Raw genomic sequence first — 15,773 nt, forward strand, 5'->3', positions numbered from 1 at the left:
CGAAGTGCTCAGGAAAAGTTGTACGTGCGGCAGAATGGTCATGGATGGAGAAGAGACTGGAAAGCAGATGATGAAATGGAAATATCTTTCTGTACATGAACCGTAAACCAGTCTCATAGTATAGCTATCTGCAAATTCTCGTGGTAAACAGACCTCCCCCCCTTGACGCCGGCGATCATACATCCTTGTGGACGTTATTTCAAACTACCGATCGGTCCTCTCTGTCAACTTGACCAATAGTGCAGGCTTTTCCCACAGCACAAATGCAAGCTGATCAGTCCACCCCTTGCTTGCTTCGCAGAGCTCCATGTCGAAGTGCCAGAGCATCCGCGCGAGAATGCTGCGCATCTCGGCGTACGCCAGACTGTGGGACAAAAGGTATTAGTATTAGTCGGAACAATTGCGGCAGGAGGTCGGAGGTTCAAAGCTCACTTCTTCCCGATGCAATTCCGTGGACCGATCGCGAACGGCTGAAGTACCGCTCTCTGGTCGTTTGCGTAGACTGGATCGTCGAGCCAGCGTTCCGGTACGAAGGTTTCGGGGTCGCGGAAATTGTCCTTGGATCGATAGGCCGACCAGTGGTTCACTCCTACTGTGGTCTTGGTGGCCTGGTCAGCATTGTCGATCCGACAGATGGTGTCTGATACGGCTCACATTTCCCGGGACAAAGTGACCATCGATGACATTTCCTTGCGCAAGTGTACGCCTGGGGAGTGTACTAGGGACTGGAGGGTAGAGTCGCAAACTTTCTTCTATCACGGCATTGAGATAGGGTAGTCGAGTCACAGAAGCAAAGGTGATGTTGCCTTCGCTTTGAAAAGCGCCGCGGACTTCGTCACAGACTTTGTCCAGAGCCACCTTGTTCGTCAAGAGGTAGTAAGTAGCTCCAGACAAGAGTGTCGCCGTAGTTTCGGACCCTGCTAGTATCAAGATGGAAGCATTTTCGTTGAGCTCATCGTCTGTCAGTCCGCTTTCATCTTTGCGACGCAGGATATATGACATGAAATCTTTCTTTTCGACCTTCTTTGCCATTCTTCTCTGCAAAGCCACTTTGCTGTACTCCCTATGCCTTTGTCGAGCTTCACCAGCTTTAGGGGAGAGCCTAAAAGCGCAAGAAATCAGGGCTCCTATGATAGGGTATGCGTTGCCGATTGCAAGTATATTCGTTGTCTTGATGCCCCTGAAGATGTTGGATATCCAGAAATGATATTCACCGCTCTCAAGACTGCCGAAAGGTTCGCCGAGCGCGAGGTCGCCGACTATGTCGAAAGTGGTGAAGTTGTACCATCGGACTAGGTCTACCTCGCCCTTATTCGGACCTTGAATTTGAGCCTTCAGCCTTTGTATCAAGAGATCGATGTACCCCATAATCAGCGACTCCTGTTCCCGCATCGCCCGTTCCGAGAAAGCAGGGGAAATTAGTCCTCGTACTCTGGCATGGTCTGCGTCGCCTATGATACTAGCGATAGATGGAGGTTGATTCTTTTCTTCCAAGGCTTCCCTGTTCTTTGGCAGCTGTATCCGGCCAGGGCGGTGTCCGTGGATGTCTTTCCATGATTGAGCACTAACAAATGACAGTGTATTCGGGTTGATGCGGACTACATGACCGTAACGATCGTGGAGTTTCCTTGTGGACATGTTTAGATTTCCCAGCCACGTAGCCCAGTAGTACGGAATGAAGGTTGCTACGTGCAGCTTGGGACCAGGGAACTTTGCCAGTGGATGCCAGTAGACGTTGTAGGTGATCCGACCACAGAGATAAAGAGCCCACTGGAGCAACATCAGCATGGACGAGAGTGCACGCAAATCATGATTATAGAATCAGATACCAGTGTTCCAAAGGCAAGAATGACGTGGGTCACAGGCACCACAGGGACAGATTCCATGAAAACCATGCTTGACGGAACTTTAGCGTTTAATGAAGACAGATCTATGGTGTGATTTAGGTTGAGAGTACGCCAGCAACTATGAAGGTCGGATAGGATGCAGGCGAGGATGATAAAACAGTGAGGGATGATGGACGATGGACGGTGCAGAGAACTTCTTCTTTGTACGAGGACTTCGTACGAGGAGACTCGGACGACCTTGCTCTCGGGATAGAGCCGAGAAGGGTACTTGAAGAAGCAAGACGGTCGCCACCTGGATGCGCAATCGGATCATGGGTTCCAAACGCTGCAGTCGTCATCCACTCATCAAGTCACCTATCATGTGTTCAAAAGTCGCCAGTAATATTATCATGCTCATATGCGATGATGCGCATGTCCGTGGACCGAGCATTGCCCAAAAGCGGAGAATGTGCATCGATACTGACATGGAAGGCCCGTAAACAGCCAATCATATCCAACTACATCCCATCTCATGCCCCGTCTGGTTTCTGTTGTTCCTTTCACCCCGCAGATCGGCCAAATACTTGCAGGAAGCCGACTGGGATCCGCTAGGGGCCGAAACACTGGGAAGGAATGATGGATGCATTGTCCACTAGGATTGCGTCCCGAGAAAGAAAAGGTGGACATGATGAGCAATGCAAATGCTCGACATATCTCTCGGATGTTGTTCATCCGTTTCCAATGAATGTGGTAAACCCTCTTGAGTAATTGAGTAGAAATAGTCGGAATACGTTTCGACCCGTTCATAATAGCCAACACCCTAAGCCTCTGCAGCGACAAACTCCAGGATATAGACGTGTACCGAGTGGGGGTGAGTCTAAAGTTGGATAAGGTCTTCGTAAAGATCTATTCGTTCAGAAGCACAGTGCAAGTCACATGAGATATATTCGACTGCACATGGATTTTGTAGAGTGAGGGACTTTATTTTACCGGTTTTCCATAGAAACTGGGTGCGCTGGCACCTGATATGGTACAGTAGTACATGAGTCCTGCCTGTAAGAGCTAGGCTCTTGGCAGTCCTCCCCGAACCAGCCTCATCAGCGGGCGAATTACTAATTACCGAATCATACCCTAGCCAAATCACACCAAAAAATGGGGTATGATTCGGTAATTTCACCTTGGGGAGATTTGGAAAATTAAAAAGGAAAAAAAAAAAGGAAAAAAATAAAAAAAAAAAAAAAAATTTCGTTTCGTACTATTACTGGTAGTGTATGATTCGGAACTTATATATTTATTAAAATTTGCCTCATCAGCCATGACTCTAAAATCACCAGATTCCACTGATGAGATCAGTGTCAGGCTCCTCCACAATGACCCGACTTTGGGGTATGATTTTCCTCCCATGACTAAAAGTCACTGATAGTAATCCGACCCGAATCTACTTCGGCGACGCAACGCCGGTGAGTAGTGATACTAATCCGATCCTTAAGAAACCGGGCCACGGGACTCCTCTTGCCTCCTCTAGGGTTCGAAGGTACGTACGCTTGGAGGGATCTCCTCTCACTTCCCCACACGCATAGGGTTCATGAAAAAAAAAAAAAAAAAAAAAACAACATCACCTCCGAGAAGCGACGCTGACCCCACACCCTTCTATGGGCACTCGGTAGAGAAACCACAGGGCAAACTACATTTTCATACCCCAAACTATGGGATTCTTACAGATTCATATCCACTGGGGTATGAACTTGTAAGTTACCATCTACAGGGGTATGATTTTATAAGTTAGCATAGTGGCCTGGAAATGCTATCTAAGGGTCTGCTTTCGAAATTTGACTACGTACGACCTGGGTCCGGCAAGAATTTACTGCCAGGGAAGTGACAGTTTACAGTACACCGCGCACATTGATACCGAACCTCAGTATGGCCTTTTGGAATGATTTTTACCCTGGGTAGATCGATAGCATAGTTTAAGTTGCAAGCTATGTCTTGAGAGCAAACGGCCGGCGGTGCTTCCCGAACCCGCATCTTAGGTCAGATCTGTGCCTTTTCTCCCCTCGGTAGTCCACCAATGACATCACGATATCTTTGCAGAGAGGGTATGTGCTCAAGCTCGGAACGAATCACAGGAAGTGTGGCTTCGCCAACACTTGATTGACTGGTCGTGCAGGTTGGTACCTGTAGGATGAGCGATTGGTTGGTGAGGGGTGATCCACCTAGGAGAGCGGATCGCATCCCGAGTTGATGATTGTAAAGGCGGTCCGAATTCAGACGGGTAGAGGCCGAGACTGCAGATGCCGTCGTAGACATCCTCGGTACTCATGCAGCACAGATCTACTATCAAGACTGTCGGTCATATCTCTAAAAAGATATCATTGTTTTCTTCCAAGACGGGGCTGGAGTTCTGTTACAGACATTCAAGTTTGTTGGTATCGTTTAGAATGATATTTTTCCTACTTAGGTTTGGGATAGAAGCACGGTTCTAGGGTTTTCAGAGTCCACATTGTTCTTATAATGCAAAGGGTGAGATGGTACCTCACCAGAAGATATGGTTGGTGGTAGGAAAACCTCGCCAGCATCAGTATCACAGACCGCCTTAGGAGATGCAATTTGTGACTAGTGATTTCGGCTCATGACGAGGCTTTCGCACGATTTCTCGGAGGCAGGAGGCCGTAGTAGCTAATGACTTAGACCCGCAGCCATCATCTCCTCCCTGTAATGCTGATATCTACCAACGCTTCCTTGTCTCATACTCTGCCCGTATCGAATGAAGAAAAATACCGTGAGGACTTGCGCCAGACCCGCGAACGCGGCGACGATGAACGCATTCTGTAGTCCCATCCGGGCGACCCACGGCGTGATGCTGCCGAGTTTGTCAGAGATCTGCCCGGGTGCATCTGTTCATCAAATGACTCACCCGTAACCGATGGCAAAACTCATTGTGTTGCGGATGAGAATGACAGTCACCATGGCTTCGCCACTCAGCTCTCGGTAAGAATCGATGCAGTAGCTGACGGAAAGTTGAAGCCCGACGGTGTTGGTGAAAGCAATGACACCCATGGCAAAGATCAAGCCGAACCACTGTACGTTGTGCGCAGCTCCAACGCCCCAGAGGATCAGACCCGCGGGAACGAGAGGTACGGATAGGCTGAAGAGCCAAAGACGGTACTCGGACTGCATGATGCCTCGGTTTCGTCTCGCCAGCTTAAGAACGAGCCAGTCTCCTACCCCGCCTGTATATAACGATCTGGACTCGGGGTCAGCGGAGTCTACAGCTAAGGGCCAAGTCTAATGAGGCGGAGTTACCCGAGGGTCATCCCGATCAAGGGAGAAATGTAGGCGAGTCCAACAATCGAGGAAGAAAATCCGTATGGCTTTCCCGAAAGGATGAGTGAAGCTGTGCCATTGAGGACGTTGAACCAGACGAGATTAGACCCGTAGGAGAACCCTGCGTAGAATATCACGGGGAAGCTTAGGAATATGAGCGGCCTTAGTACCATGTCTTTCAACCGATTTGGGTACCGTAACTCCTGCTTGTCAAAAACCTTCAGCTTGTGGTAGAATGATTTTTTCCTCGGCACATTATCAGGTCTACCTTCTTCATTGGTGATGGTTGACACGTGCAACTCAGTATCCATGTTGTGTTTTTGAACAGCATCATCTCGTATATCCGAATCGTGGATTACTGGGCCAACACTTCCATTCTTCTTCATCTCGTTGCCAGCAAGCACCTTGCGGTGATAGTTTGTTTCTTCCATGAAGAAAAATAGGAAGACGGAGCTAATGCCGCTGAGGATTGCGCACCAGTACTATGAGGATCAGCTCAAAGTGGGGCTGTACTCATCAAAAATTCTCTTACCAAGACCCATCTCCATCCTTGTCCCTCATTGATAAACCCTGCAAAGAGTGGAGCGAGGAAATCACTACCGATGAGGAAAAAGCCGTAGACCGCTATGTAAGTCCCCCTTTCGTGTGTGAAATACTGAAGGAATCAGAACGTGAAGCCAAGAGCGTTTTCACTAGGTGACATGCAATATCTGTTACGGATATCTCACACAAAGATTCAACTGGAGCCCCAAAAAACCCTTGTAGCAGCTTGCTGGCGATCCATTGACCATTGGTGTTCGTATAGGGCACCCACACCATGATGGCCTGTACTGAAGCGTTAAATTTGAGAACCAAATGAATCGAGTTGGCCTGGGACTCACTGCTGTTGCGAGCGTCGAGATTAGATACACCGGTCGCTTCCCATATTGTAGCGCAAGGGGCTGCCAGAACAAGCATCCCCACCCAAACAGTAAAAACTGCGATTCTTCAGCATCGAAACTGCAGAGGCACTGAACTTTTCAGACCATATAACCTGTCCCTGCATTAAGGTCGTTCAAGGTCAAACCAGTATCATTCTCTATGGGCTCTAGGATTGAGTATATGGCTGCGGAGCTAGTGCCGATAGCGAACGTATAGCTAGTCAGAAGCATTAATATATGATACAGAAGCAGGTGACATACGTACATAGCAATGCTTGCTGTCGACAGCAACTTCCGTTTAGCCGACCAGTTCAAGGGGTCGTCAGGGTCGTCAGACGGAGCTGGGATCAAGACAACATCGTTTTGACCACCCGACGCGTGCTTTGCCCTTAGAGTACCTTGTATGTCCACTAGGTGTATAGTCCCAGGTACGAATGAGTTCTCCGCCATATATCTGATTTGTTCGATTGGAACTTTCAGAGTGCGTTCCTTAGCAGGATCCCGCCGTTAGGCAAATTTGGTCGATGAAGAAGCTGCAGGGTAGAAGCATAGGCGAAAAGTGAAGCCAGATGAAAAACTTCTTTCTCAGCTAAAACATTTTAGCCTCAGATGGAGAGTTCGTGGGTCACAGGCAAGCGAAGCAAAGTCACAAGGGTAGTCAATAACAATCTAACTGCTCTGTATAATACAATTGATCGTGCATACTTTATGTTCTTGTGAGCAGGGCGCGAGGGATTAAACAGGCGCTATCTCCGCGCCTGTTCACATGCGCAATCCTTGGGATGTTCCTAGCCGCTCCATTAGCATACTCTCATTATCAGACAGCCTGCAACCTTCGGTCATGCAGGTGTGGGTAGCGAAGATAAGACATTTGAAGGAATAACTCACCAATCAGCCTGACTCCTCTTAACAGCAAAGAAGCTAAATCTGCATAACTTGCGTTATCACTTATGCACTGTAATCTGGGCACCTTGTATGGCGTGCCCTTATCCACGGCTTCAACGCTCCGTTCACGTTCGTTGGTTGTCCTGAGCTTCATTCGACTTTGGAGGGGGGTTGAAGATTAGACTATGGGCATGAGATGACGCACCAGAGACCGCAATCGACTCCGGCAGACATTAGCCAACGGTACCCTAGTAAGAAGAGTTGATGCGCTCTGACTGCCCTGCTTTGCTTCATCATCCCAGATATTGCAAGCACTTTTCAGGCAATGTAAGCAAATTAATGATCCTCCATTCAGTCACTTTAGTTTTTGACATCTTGACAGGATGTGAGGCATTCTCAGCTTCAATTCCAACATGGTTGAAGTAAAGTACAGCGACGAAATTCCGTTGTTCCAAGGACAATCGGGCACCAGGTACGGCACGCTCCTAGCTCCCAGTAGCCAATGATACCTTAAAGATAGCACCAATAGCGTCGCTCTTGGTAGATCCTCCACCTCTCCACACACAGCCTCCATTTGCCTGAAATACTTCACTACATGAACCAGATACATTATGCAAATCCATGGGACGGGTCACACATGCATTCTCAGGTTTATTCAAGACTGTATTCCGCCTCGTCTTATACGCGCATCTACAGCCAAGGTTCTCAGTTGGCTTGTAAGATGCCTGTTCCCTGTTCGATCGTCATTTACGATATCGAAGAAGGCTTTCATGATGAATTCTTTTCTCCTAACGAACTATCGACAATGCTGAGACTATGAACTTCCCGAAACCCGGTATGAAATGCCCGACTCAACGCTCCACCGAAAACGTGCGGCTTTCATGCCGAACCCTGATCCAAAATCCACCAACCTCATACCTGTCCCTCCGTAACCATGGACTGACGCCCCCAATAATCAACGACCGTCCTGCCAAGATACCCCATGGCAGTCTCCTTCATCCCACAAACAAGCTTTGTGCGCGTATCCAACAAGACCAGCATCGCACAGCTCGGTGGGAGTCCTCTCCGTCCAGCGTTCACCCTACTCTGGCGACCGCTTCCTCAACCCTGCCGCATTCCGCGGTACACCCCGACGTGACGACCCAGACAGTTTGCAAACTCCGGCGAATTTGGGACCCAGAGGACCTCTGGCCGAGGTTGTCTCGACTTCGGATGTTGGCCGGGTTGGCACTTGCTGCCCCTGATCAGGGTCTTCTTGCTTGGCCTTTGGATCTTCTTCTTCTTCCTCCACGCTGGCGTTCAGGGGACCCGTCTTGCTCATAGGCTCTGGCGATGGCGTTGGCGATGGCGATGGCGATGGCGCTTGTTCACGACTTCGCTCTGCGGACTCGATAATCTCCCCTTCTTCGATCTCCGATCCGCTACCATCCTCCATTTCCGCCTCGGAGGATTCATGGTTTTTAGAATCCTCCGCGCCTCCAAAGCTGCTGCTAGCGTCCTCCTGCTTTGGCTTCGGCTGCCGACGCTTTGTAGCGCTGGAGATATCACCCATGATTCCGAGAAGAGTATCCCCCTTTGAGTCCACCATGCCTCCATCCTTCGTAATCTTCGGGAAGCTTGTTGCTTTCACGTCGTACGTGAGGTCACCGAGGTTGTTCTTCTTGGTCTTCTTGCCTTTCTGACTACGAGATCGAAGCTTTCGGGGCTCTGGCGGCGGAGCGGAATGGGAATCTCTCTCTGGGATTCCGGCGCGTTCAGGTCGTCCAGCCTGGATGTTTCGGGCGGTGGCGACCTCACGGTACATGTCCTGTAACTCCTCCTCAGGCCTATTCGTGGACCGAGATAACAGTGCCCAATTTTTGATTCTATAGTCTTGGACGTAAACCCGGAGATCTTCTTTCTCTTCCTCAGTCCAGGGTCTGTCAGGTAAGCCTGTGGATGTGGGAAGATAGAGATTCCTCCACTTCCCGATAACGGTCCACACGCCTTGCCCGGAAACGCGTATGTTTGCACACTTGGAGTTGATACCATGTGCGGTGTCCCACTCTTCCTCGGCAGGGAGTGCGGTTTCTGCTGAAGGAGTCTCCTGGCCCAATGCCTCCTCTTCATTGGTGGGGCTCTCATCCTCGACGGAGGGTCGCTTGTGGAATTGCATTCTTGTGGCATCTTTTTCGACCTTGGCGACTTCTTGTGTCTCGCATCTCGAGCTGTCCTGATAGACGAGGGTCGATTCGTCATTGTTGGCAACATCAGTCTGGCCATCAGTGATGTACTCTTCATCACTCTCACGGACCTCCTCTATTTGCTGGTAGAGGCGTAGGCGCTTTCGTGTCGGCTTGGTCTCACCATCCTCGGAGTTATCGTCAACACTCCTTGCTCGCTTCCTAGACTGCTGTGTCTCTGGCGTCATGACTGTTTCGACGTTCTGGGGACTTTTGGGAGCATTGGCATCCTTTCTAACAATCCCTAGGATTCCATCCATACGCACTCGCTTTTGCTGTGACGGGAACTCTTCGTCTTTTGCGTCGTCTTCCCAGTCCCTTGCTCGCTTTTTTGATGGTGTAGACCTCGTTGATGCAAGTGGGGGATGTGGGGAGGTAAGTGGTGCCTGCGTCTCTGTAGGGAGAATGGTGGCGGTACGAGAGGATGAGGCATCTCCTGTATCGGCGGGGACCCCTGACATTATCCCCACAGACTTTGCGGCCAGCTGCATGAGTTCGGTCATGTTTTCAGGGCTGCCGCATTCTTCTTTTTCCTCTTCTTTTTCCTCCCCACGGTGACCTTGGCGAAGACCTTTGTCTTCAGCTCTGGATTCTCCAAAGGGACCAACTTCTTCGTCGTCCCTCGGCTCTCCCGAAGGACCGATATCGTCGTCGTCTTCTGACTCTCTCGAAGGAGCGATCATTCCGTTATCTATCGCTCTCCAAAGGGGCCGGTCGACCTGTTCATCCCTCGACTCTCCAAAGGGACCAACATCGTCTTCGAGTGTTTCGTTCCGCGGTCCAACAAGACATGGTGTCTCCAACGCTCCCGGCAACACTACACCTTCGTAAGCGTACCATCCCATGTCATGAGAACCAGCAAGGAGCCAACTTACCTCCTCGTCCCGTAAACCCATGGGTGTAGTCCATTTTGAAAAATGCTTGTTCGACATAGCTAGTTGCTATCGCATTCAACCTTGCTGCTCCAAGCTCGCACACCTCATCTTCCCACCCATCAAAGGGGGTTTCTTCGATCTTCCCAGTACTCCGGTCCTCGTAATACTCGAGCATGTCAGGAAGGTACTTTTCCACCCGTGCCTTGTGTCCTGACCAACAAGGTCTGGAATCCCACTTTGTGTTGCTTACTACTGCTACATGGCCGTTGTGCCGTTGACTGGGATCCGCAGGGTCTGGCATGGTGTTTGACTGTGGCTTTGCTTGAGTTGCTGCTGTGGTCATTTTATTGGATTCTTGTCTTGTGGATGAGTGCGTTGTTGAGGAAATCTGAGAGAGTTGAGAGGTTGGTGTCGAGGGGTTGGTGGAATGAGAAGAAGGAATTGTTGAATGAGGTATGTGATAAGGTGTTGGAGGTGTAGATGTGCGGGGTACCGAGGATGTGTTGTCGTTTGCACAACTGTGATGTAGCAAGAGTCTTGCTAACGAGACACGCAGTTGCTGACGATGATATTGTACTATCCAGGTTGCTTTGGCAAGATGAGAAGTAGCGGTGTGTATGGTCTCTTGATGTTGTGATTGTGGAAGAGCGATGTGCGTGGTATATCAAGAGCTTGGTGCTGAAGAGGTTGAGGTATTGTTGTGTTGACAAGGAACCGATGTGACGTAGCTGGAGCTTTGCTGATGATAGAAAGAGATGCTAACAGATCATTGTACTATCAATGCTGCTCTGCACTTTGAATTGTACCAGTATGTTCCTGTTGTTGTGTAACGATGGAGGAAGAAAGTAGGAAGGTCAGAAAGTGCATTAAATACCCATGCCAAGAAAAAGATATTGCAATTCACTTCGAACCTTTTTGCCAGTCCCATTGACAGTCCGTGTTGAATAGGTATCGGTGTTGAGAAATCCTGAAGGAACGATCATCCCATTGATGTGCTCGATTGCGTTCAAGAGTATGCTATATTTACTTCTCAATCTTCCTCGTACGTCAAACCCACACATCTCCCTCAGGCATCCAGTCGCCATCCATAGCCAACCAGCCAGTATATATGTATATTAAGATCCGTACCTGGAACAGTTTTAAAACACCTACCACCTACCTCCCCTCGTCCTCGTTCATCACCCAAGGCGTTTCTCTTCAAGATAGCCGCGTCCGCGTCCGTCACACTTGGCGCGGAGCCAAGAATGCCAAGACATGAAACGACCCCGGAGGAGCGAAACACCAAGGCAAATCCTAAACTTAGCCAACCCCCTTCCGGTCTCACCGACATGACACTCTGAATCTTGGCTTTGGTGTGGCTCGAAGTAAGTATTATCAAGTGAGATTTTACAAGTGAAGGCAGGCTCTCCGCGAGTGGAAGTGCCAGGCCGGAAGTTGAGAAACATTCCAATGCGGTTTCTCGTGCTGCTCTACTAATAGCAGCACTTGGCGTGTTGGAGGGGAGGGAGTGGTGCTGCTGCTGCTGATAATGATGCCAGTACTAGAAGTTTGTGCCACGACACGGAGCGCGCAGGTTGCAGCATGAAAGAAACAGGCAAGGACCTGGAATCCAAGGACCTTCGACGCCATGGTAGGCTTGAGCGTTGTGAGTGCTCCGTCGATCACGTCCTTGCGCTTTCCTATCTCCTAGGCATCTTTCTTGCAAACTGCGTCGACGAGACTCTCTAGCTCAAGATACCCGGCCGCACCTTCCCCTCCAACACTGGAGCTAAAACGGCAAGGACTGGCTGGATTGTATCCAGAGGGTTAATGCTACGGTAATAGTACCATACGTCCAGTTGATGACTTGGAGACTAGGGTCGATGTGTAAGAATTCACTCACGATGAAACGTCGAAAGTGGCGATGCCGATGAGACCGAGGGTGAAGTGGTCGGTGAAAAGTCTGATGAAGGTGAAGTGAACGGTTGCGGGATACAAGGTGGCATAATGTGTATGGTTGATGCAGAGATGTGAGTTTGTGACGGTGTGAGACTGTAGAAGTCTTCAGAGCGGCAATCTGCATGAAGCTCAAAATACAATGAGAATGATGACTAATTAAGAGGGCCCTACGTACCTACTATGTGATCCGTCTACAATAAGAACGGTATCGAACCAAAAGCCACGCAACAGCAGCAGTGATTGCTTCCAGCGCAATGACAGCGAGAAATCACTCGGCTTCACTTCCAAGGTAAAAAGTAATATGTGACCAAGGTTAGTCATTCCAGTTATCGCGTCTAGGAGAATGTTCCAGAAAGACGCAAAGATTCTTTCTTCTTGGCGTGTAAGAATGAGCAGGTTGAGAAACCTATAGAATTGCCTCTGACTTTACCAATTGGCCTTGGCTGCCTCGCCGTATCATCCGTGACTTCATTGAAGATGACTGCTGTATGAATAAATATAAAGGAGCCAGGTTGCGCTTCCAGTGTTAAGGCTGTGGGAGCGCTGTATATGGCAGAAAGAAGAGTGGCTAGGAAGGGCCAAGAATGAGCTTTATCTTTCTATACGCTCGTAGATAAATTTTGCGGGGATTGAGAGCGTTATCTGACTCACGAAGTTTCATATGTCTTGGCTCACACATAAATTTACCCATTTCCCCGTTTCCTCCTTCTCTCCTTCAACCACAGTCAGGAACACAGTATCTGTCTAAATGCCACATACACATTCACATTGCTACTGCCACATTACCACAAACACCTTGCATAGTGAGTGACAGATAACATTGCCACCACCACTGCCACATCCTCTGTGAAACCTCGCACTGTGAAGGTAGATTACCACGGCCACTGCCATAATCTTGGGTTTTGTGAAAGACATATACCCTTCCTACCACCGCTACCACCATAACATCTTCCCCCCCCATCATCCAATATGGACTTCAACATGGGTTGCTACCCCATTCTCTCTTTCGAGATCCGGGACTACTATGAGAAGGTGAGCAAGGGCCTAATCGAGGAGAGACCATATGACTATTGGGGCCCTGAGTCAGAGGAGGAAAAGGCTCATTGGCGCCAATGGTGCTTGCCAATCAAGAAATCTTTTCGCCCGATAGACTGGGATTCGGGTTTCACCGGACGTGGCAGTAAGTATTCATCTCTCTTGATAGCGATGGCATTGTGGAACGCTGACCAAGATTTAGTCGTGAAAAACAAGGAAAATGCCATGGAGAGACCAGGTCTTGTTGGGCCTCTGGGTGAGATGTTTGTAGTGGATGTGGACCCTCTATCGGACGCGATCGTGTGGAGGATTGACAGTAGTTCGTCCTCGGAAGCTGAAGTGGGCAAGGGAAGGAAGAAGCAGAAGAGAAGTAGTTTCGAGGCAGCCAACAAGATGTATAAACGAGTCAAGGAACATTTCGCTGCATTGACCTAGGTGCGCCGAACGAGAACGAGCATGAAGGTAGTCCGGAGCGATACCGCAACCATGTGTTTAACGGAAGGCATTGACAAATACCATCCGTACGGAGATCGATGGCAAGATCTTCCACCAAGCATACACCAAACGGAGGGGCTCAAAAAACACCGTCCGCGAAGATCCATGGCAAGATCTTCCCAGCAAAAAATTCACCAAGTGGAAGTGCGCTGTCCACAAGATCGATGGCAAGGTCTTCTCACCAAAAAATCCACCAGAAGATCTTCCGACCAAAGGATTCACCAAGCGGAAATGCACAAAAACACCGTCCGCAAGATCCATGGCAAGATCTTCTCACCTGCACCACCAAACAACTGGGAGCCATAGACGCTATGAAGGCACCTCTGCGGGCATTTCGACTGTCAATAGGGCCATGCCGTCGGCGTCACTCCCACGAACGATACCATGAGACTCCGAAACATCCCTCAGTCACAAGATGACCCAACGGATGTCTCCCAAAAAAAACGGCACGAATCCAGGCCGACCTAAATCACAGGCCGACCGAAACGGATTCTTGCCACTACCGCCACCACAAAACAAAAAACAAGAAAAAAAACCCACCACCACCTGAAACATGACCATTACCACAAAAAGCTCATGTTTCAAGACTCCAAAAGGAGTCACACCTCAATTCTACCACCGCATCTCTCACAATACCAAGTATCCTGCCATCCCGAGCGTCTAGAAACCCAGGGCTCTGGCGGGAGGCGCTGACCAAGGGAGCGCCCCTCCAGCAACGGACTGGCACCTTTCCGCGGTGCTGGGGATAAGTAGCTCAGCTTCGCAGGGCGAAACGAAGTCCAGTCCCGGATGTCGCGGTGCCTGTCACACTGTACTCCAACCAGCTTTGCGCTAATGCATCGGCTTCGATGGAATTGTTCTTGGCAAGTTCGTTCACTCGCAGTCTCTTGCCAGGTCGATGAGAACTAACGAAAGGTTTCAATCGGAGGTCTTGCTAGTTGGTACTCGTGTCGATTCGTTTACGGAAGGATGATCTAGGCGGTTTCAAAAGGATTGATCGGATGAAATCGGCAAGGAAATTGGATTCAGGGAGGTGGATGTCGATCTGTATTGCCTTCTGGGTGGTGTTGGTTCGACGCTTTGATGTATCTAGATTACTCAATCCAACGAACATAATACTCTTTCCTTGAATGTTCTCACCCATTTTCTCCCATCTTGCCAATGTGACCTTCCGGACAGCTCTACCTAATATGCCCACGTCAAGATAGATGACCTTTGAAGCAGATGCGAACAGCTTTTAGCTTCGGCTGCACCGCTGTGAAGTCTTGTCCAATAGTCCATATTCCCAACCAAGCATCGATAGTCTTAATCATGTTGCTTCATCCAGCGCCCGAAGAAGTCGGAGGCATGTCTTTTGTATCAGAATTAGAGGCGTTACGCCATCTACGCCTCACGCTGAGCAGCTGGTGGCAGTCGAATCGTTGATACAGTTTTTCATTCACTCCAAGCCAGATCTCCGCTACTGGAGCTCCAAGGACATGCCTCCTAGCAAGTCTCCATTGAGGTCAAACCTCATACCCTCGTCTCTTAGCAATTCTATACTTCCTCCAACAGTAGCCCTATAGTGTCCATAGTCGACTTCCCTTCCCAGGCCACCGTTCGCGGCCACAAGCCTGTGATCTGGCACAAGTAGGCACGACATGCTCTTTTCAACATCACCACCAAAAGCCAGCCTTGGCATCACACCTCATCTCTTGTGATAGAACCTTTGCCAATGCAATGTATGTAGCGTATTGTCCAGCAGGTACTTGTGCAACAAGGGGCTTCGTACGCTTTGCGAGGTGGGAGAGAGGAGGCAGATGGTCGTTGAACTCATCACGGAGGTCGGTCTTCATCGCATCGAGTGGTTGGCGGTCGGGGAGGGCAGTTGCACGGATAATGATGTACGGTATAAGTCATATAGCATGTAGGGCACCGAGCCAGGTGGCTATTGAAAGGGTTCCTGGAGATTTCGGGCTCCTGGACAAGTATAGCAGTACGCTGCACACGCCTCAGGAGGTCTTCTCATGTGTCAAGTCGCGATAGGCGGGTCTTGGGGGTTCTGGATTTAGGCAGAGTGGACATGCTAGCACTTAAATGGGTCCTGGAGTAGTTCACGGAGGAACAGGGGTTTCCTCGAAGACGAAGTATCGATCGGCCACCTGGGCGACCGCCGATATACCCTGCCAGCAACAGACTCCGTAGATCTGCAGCCTGCAGGAATGCTTGATTCGGCGTTCTCTTCTTATAGGAGACATATTCGTAATGTTCCGG

General features: G+C 49.6%; 4 protein-coding genes across 4 annotated transcripts; 1 reads left to right on the top strand and 3 right to left on the bottom strand.

Annotated features, from left to right (window-relative positions):
• Positions 1-204: 204 nt before the first annotated feature.
• Positions 205-1,895, bottom strand: HO173_001289 (uncharacterized protein; the record flags this gene model as incomplete). Its single annotated transcript, XM_037303230.1, has 4 exons — positions 205-364; positions 433-599; positions 655-1,770; positions 1,830-1,895. The coding sequence occupies 4 exons, from the start codon at positions 1,893-1,895 to the stop codon at positions 205-207; spliced, it is 1,509 nt and encodes a 502-aa protein (XP_037169877.1).
• Positions 1,896-4,502: 2,607 nt separating this feature from the next.
• HO173_001290 (uncharacterized protein) lies at positions 4,503-6,520 on the bottom strand (the record flags this gene model as incomplete). The annotated part of the gene is made up of 8 exons (XM_037303231.1): positions 4,503-4,686; positions 4,741-5,070; positions 5,130-5,632; positions 5,683-5,805; positions 5,856-5,975; positions 6,032-6,127; positions 6,176-6,287; positions 6,336-6,520. 8 exons carry the CDS (start codon positions 6,518-6,520, stop codon positions 4,503-4,505), a joined length of 1,653 nt encoding a protein of 550 aa, XP_037169878.1.
• A 1,516-nt stretch (positions 6,521-8,036) lies between these two features.
• HO173_001291 (uncharacterized protein) lies at positions 8,037-10,353 on the bottom strand (the record flags this gene model as incomplete). Its single annotated transcript, XM_037303232.1, has 2 exons — positions 8,037-9,994; positions 10,053-10,353. The coding sequence occupies 2 exons, from the start codon at positions 10,351-10,353 to the stop codon at positions 8,037-8,039; spliced, it is 2,259 nt and encodes a 752-aa protein (XP_037169879.1).
• A 2,606-nt stretch (positions 10,354-12,959) lies between these two features.
• Positions 12,960-13,460, top strand: HO173_001292 (uncharacterized protein; the record flags this gene model as incomplete). The annotated part of the gene is made up of 2 exons (XM_037303233.1): positions 12,960-13,170; positions 13,228-13,460. The coding sequence occupies 2 exons, from the start codon at positions 12,960-12,962 to the stop codon at positions 13,458-13,460; spliced, it is 444 nt and encodes a 147-aa protein (XP_037169880.1).
• Positions 13,461-15,773: the final 2,313 nt, after the last annotated feature.

Source organism: Letharia columbiana, assembly GCF_014066305.1.
Source record: "Letharia columbiana isolate WasteWater2 chromosome Unknown Sc0000002_s0, whole genome shotgun sequence".
NCBI lineage: Eukaryota > Fungi > Ascomycota > Lecanoromycetes > Lecanorales > Parmeliaceae > Letharia > Letharia columbiana.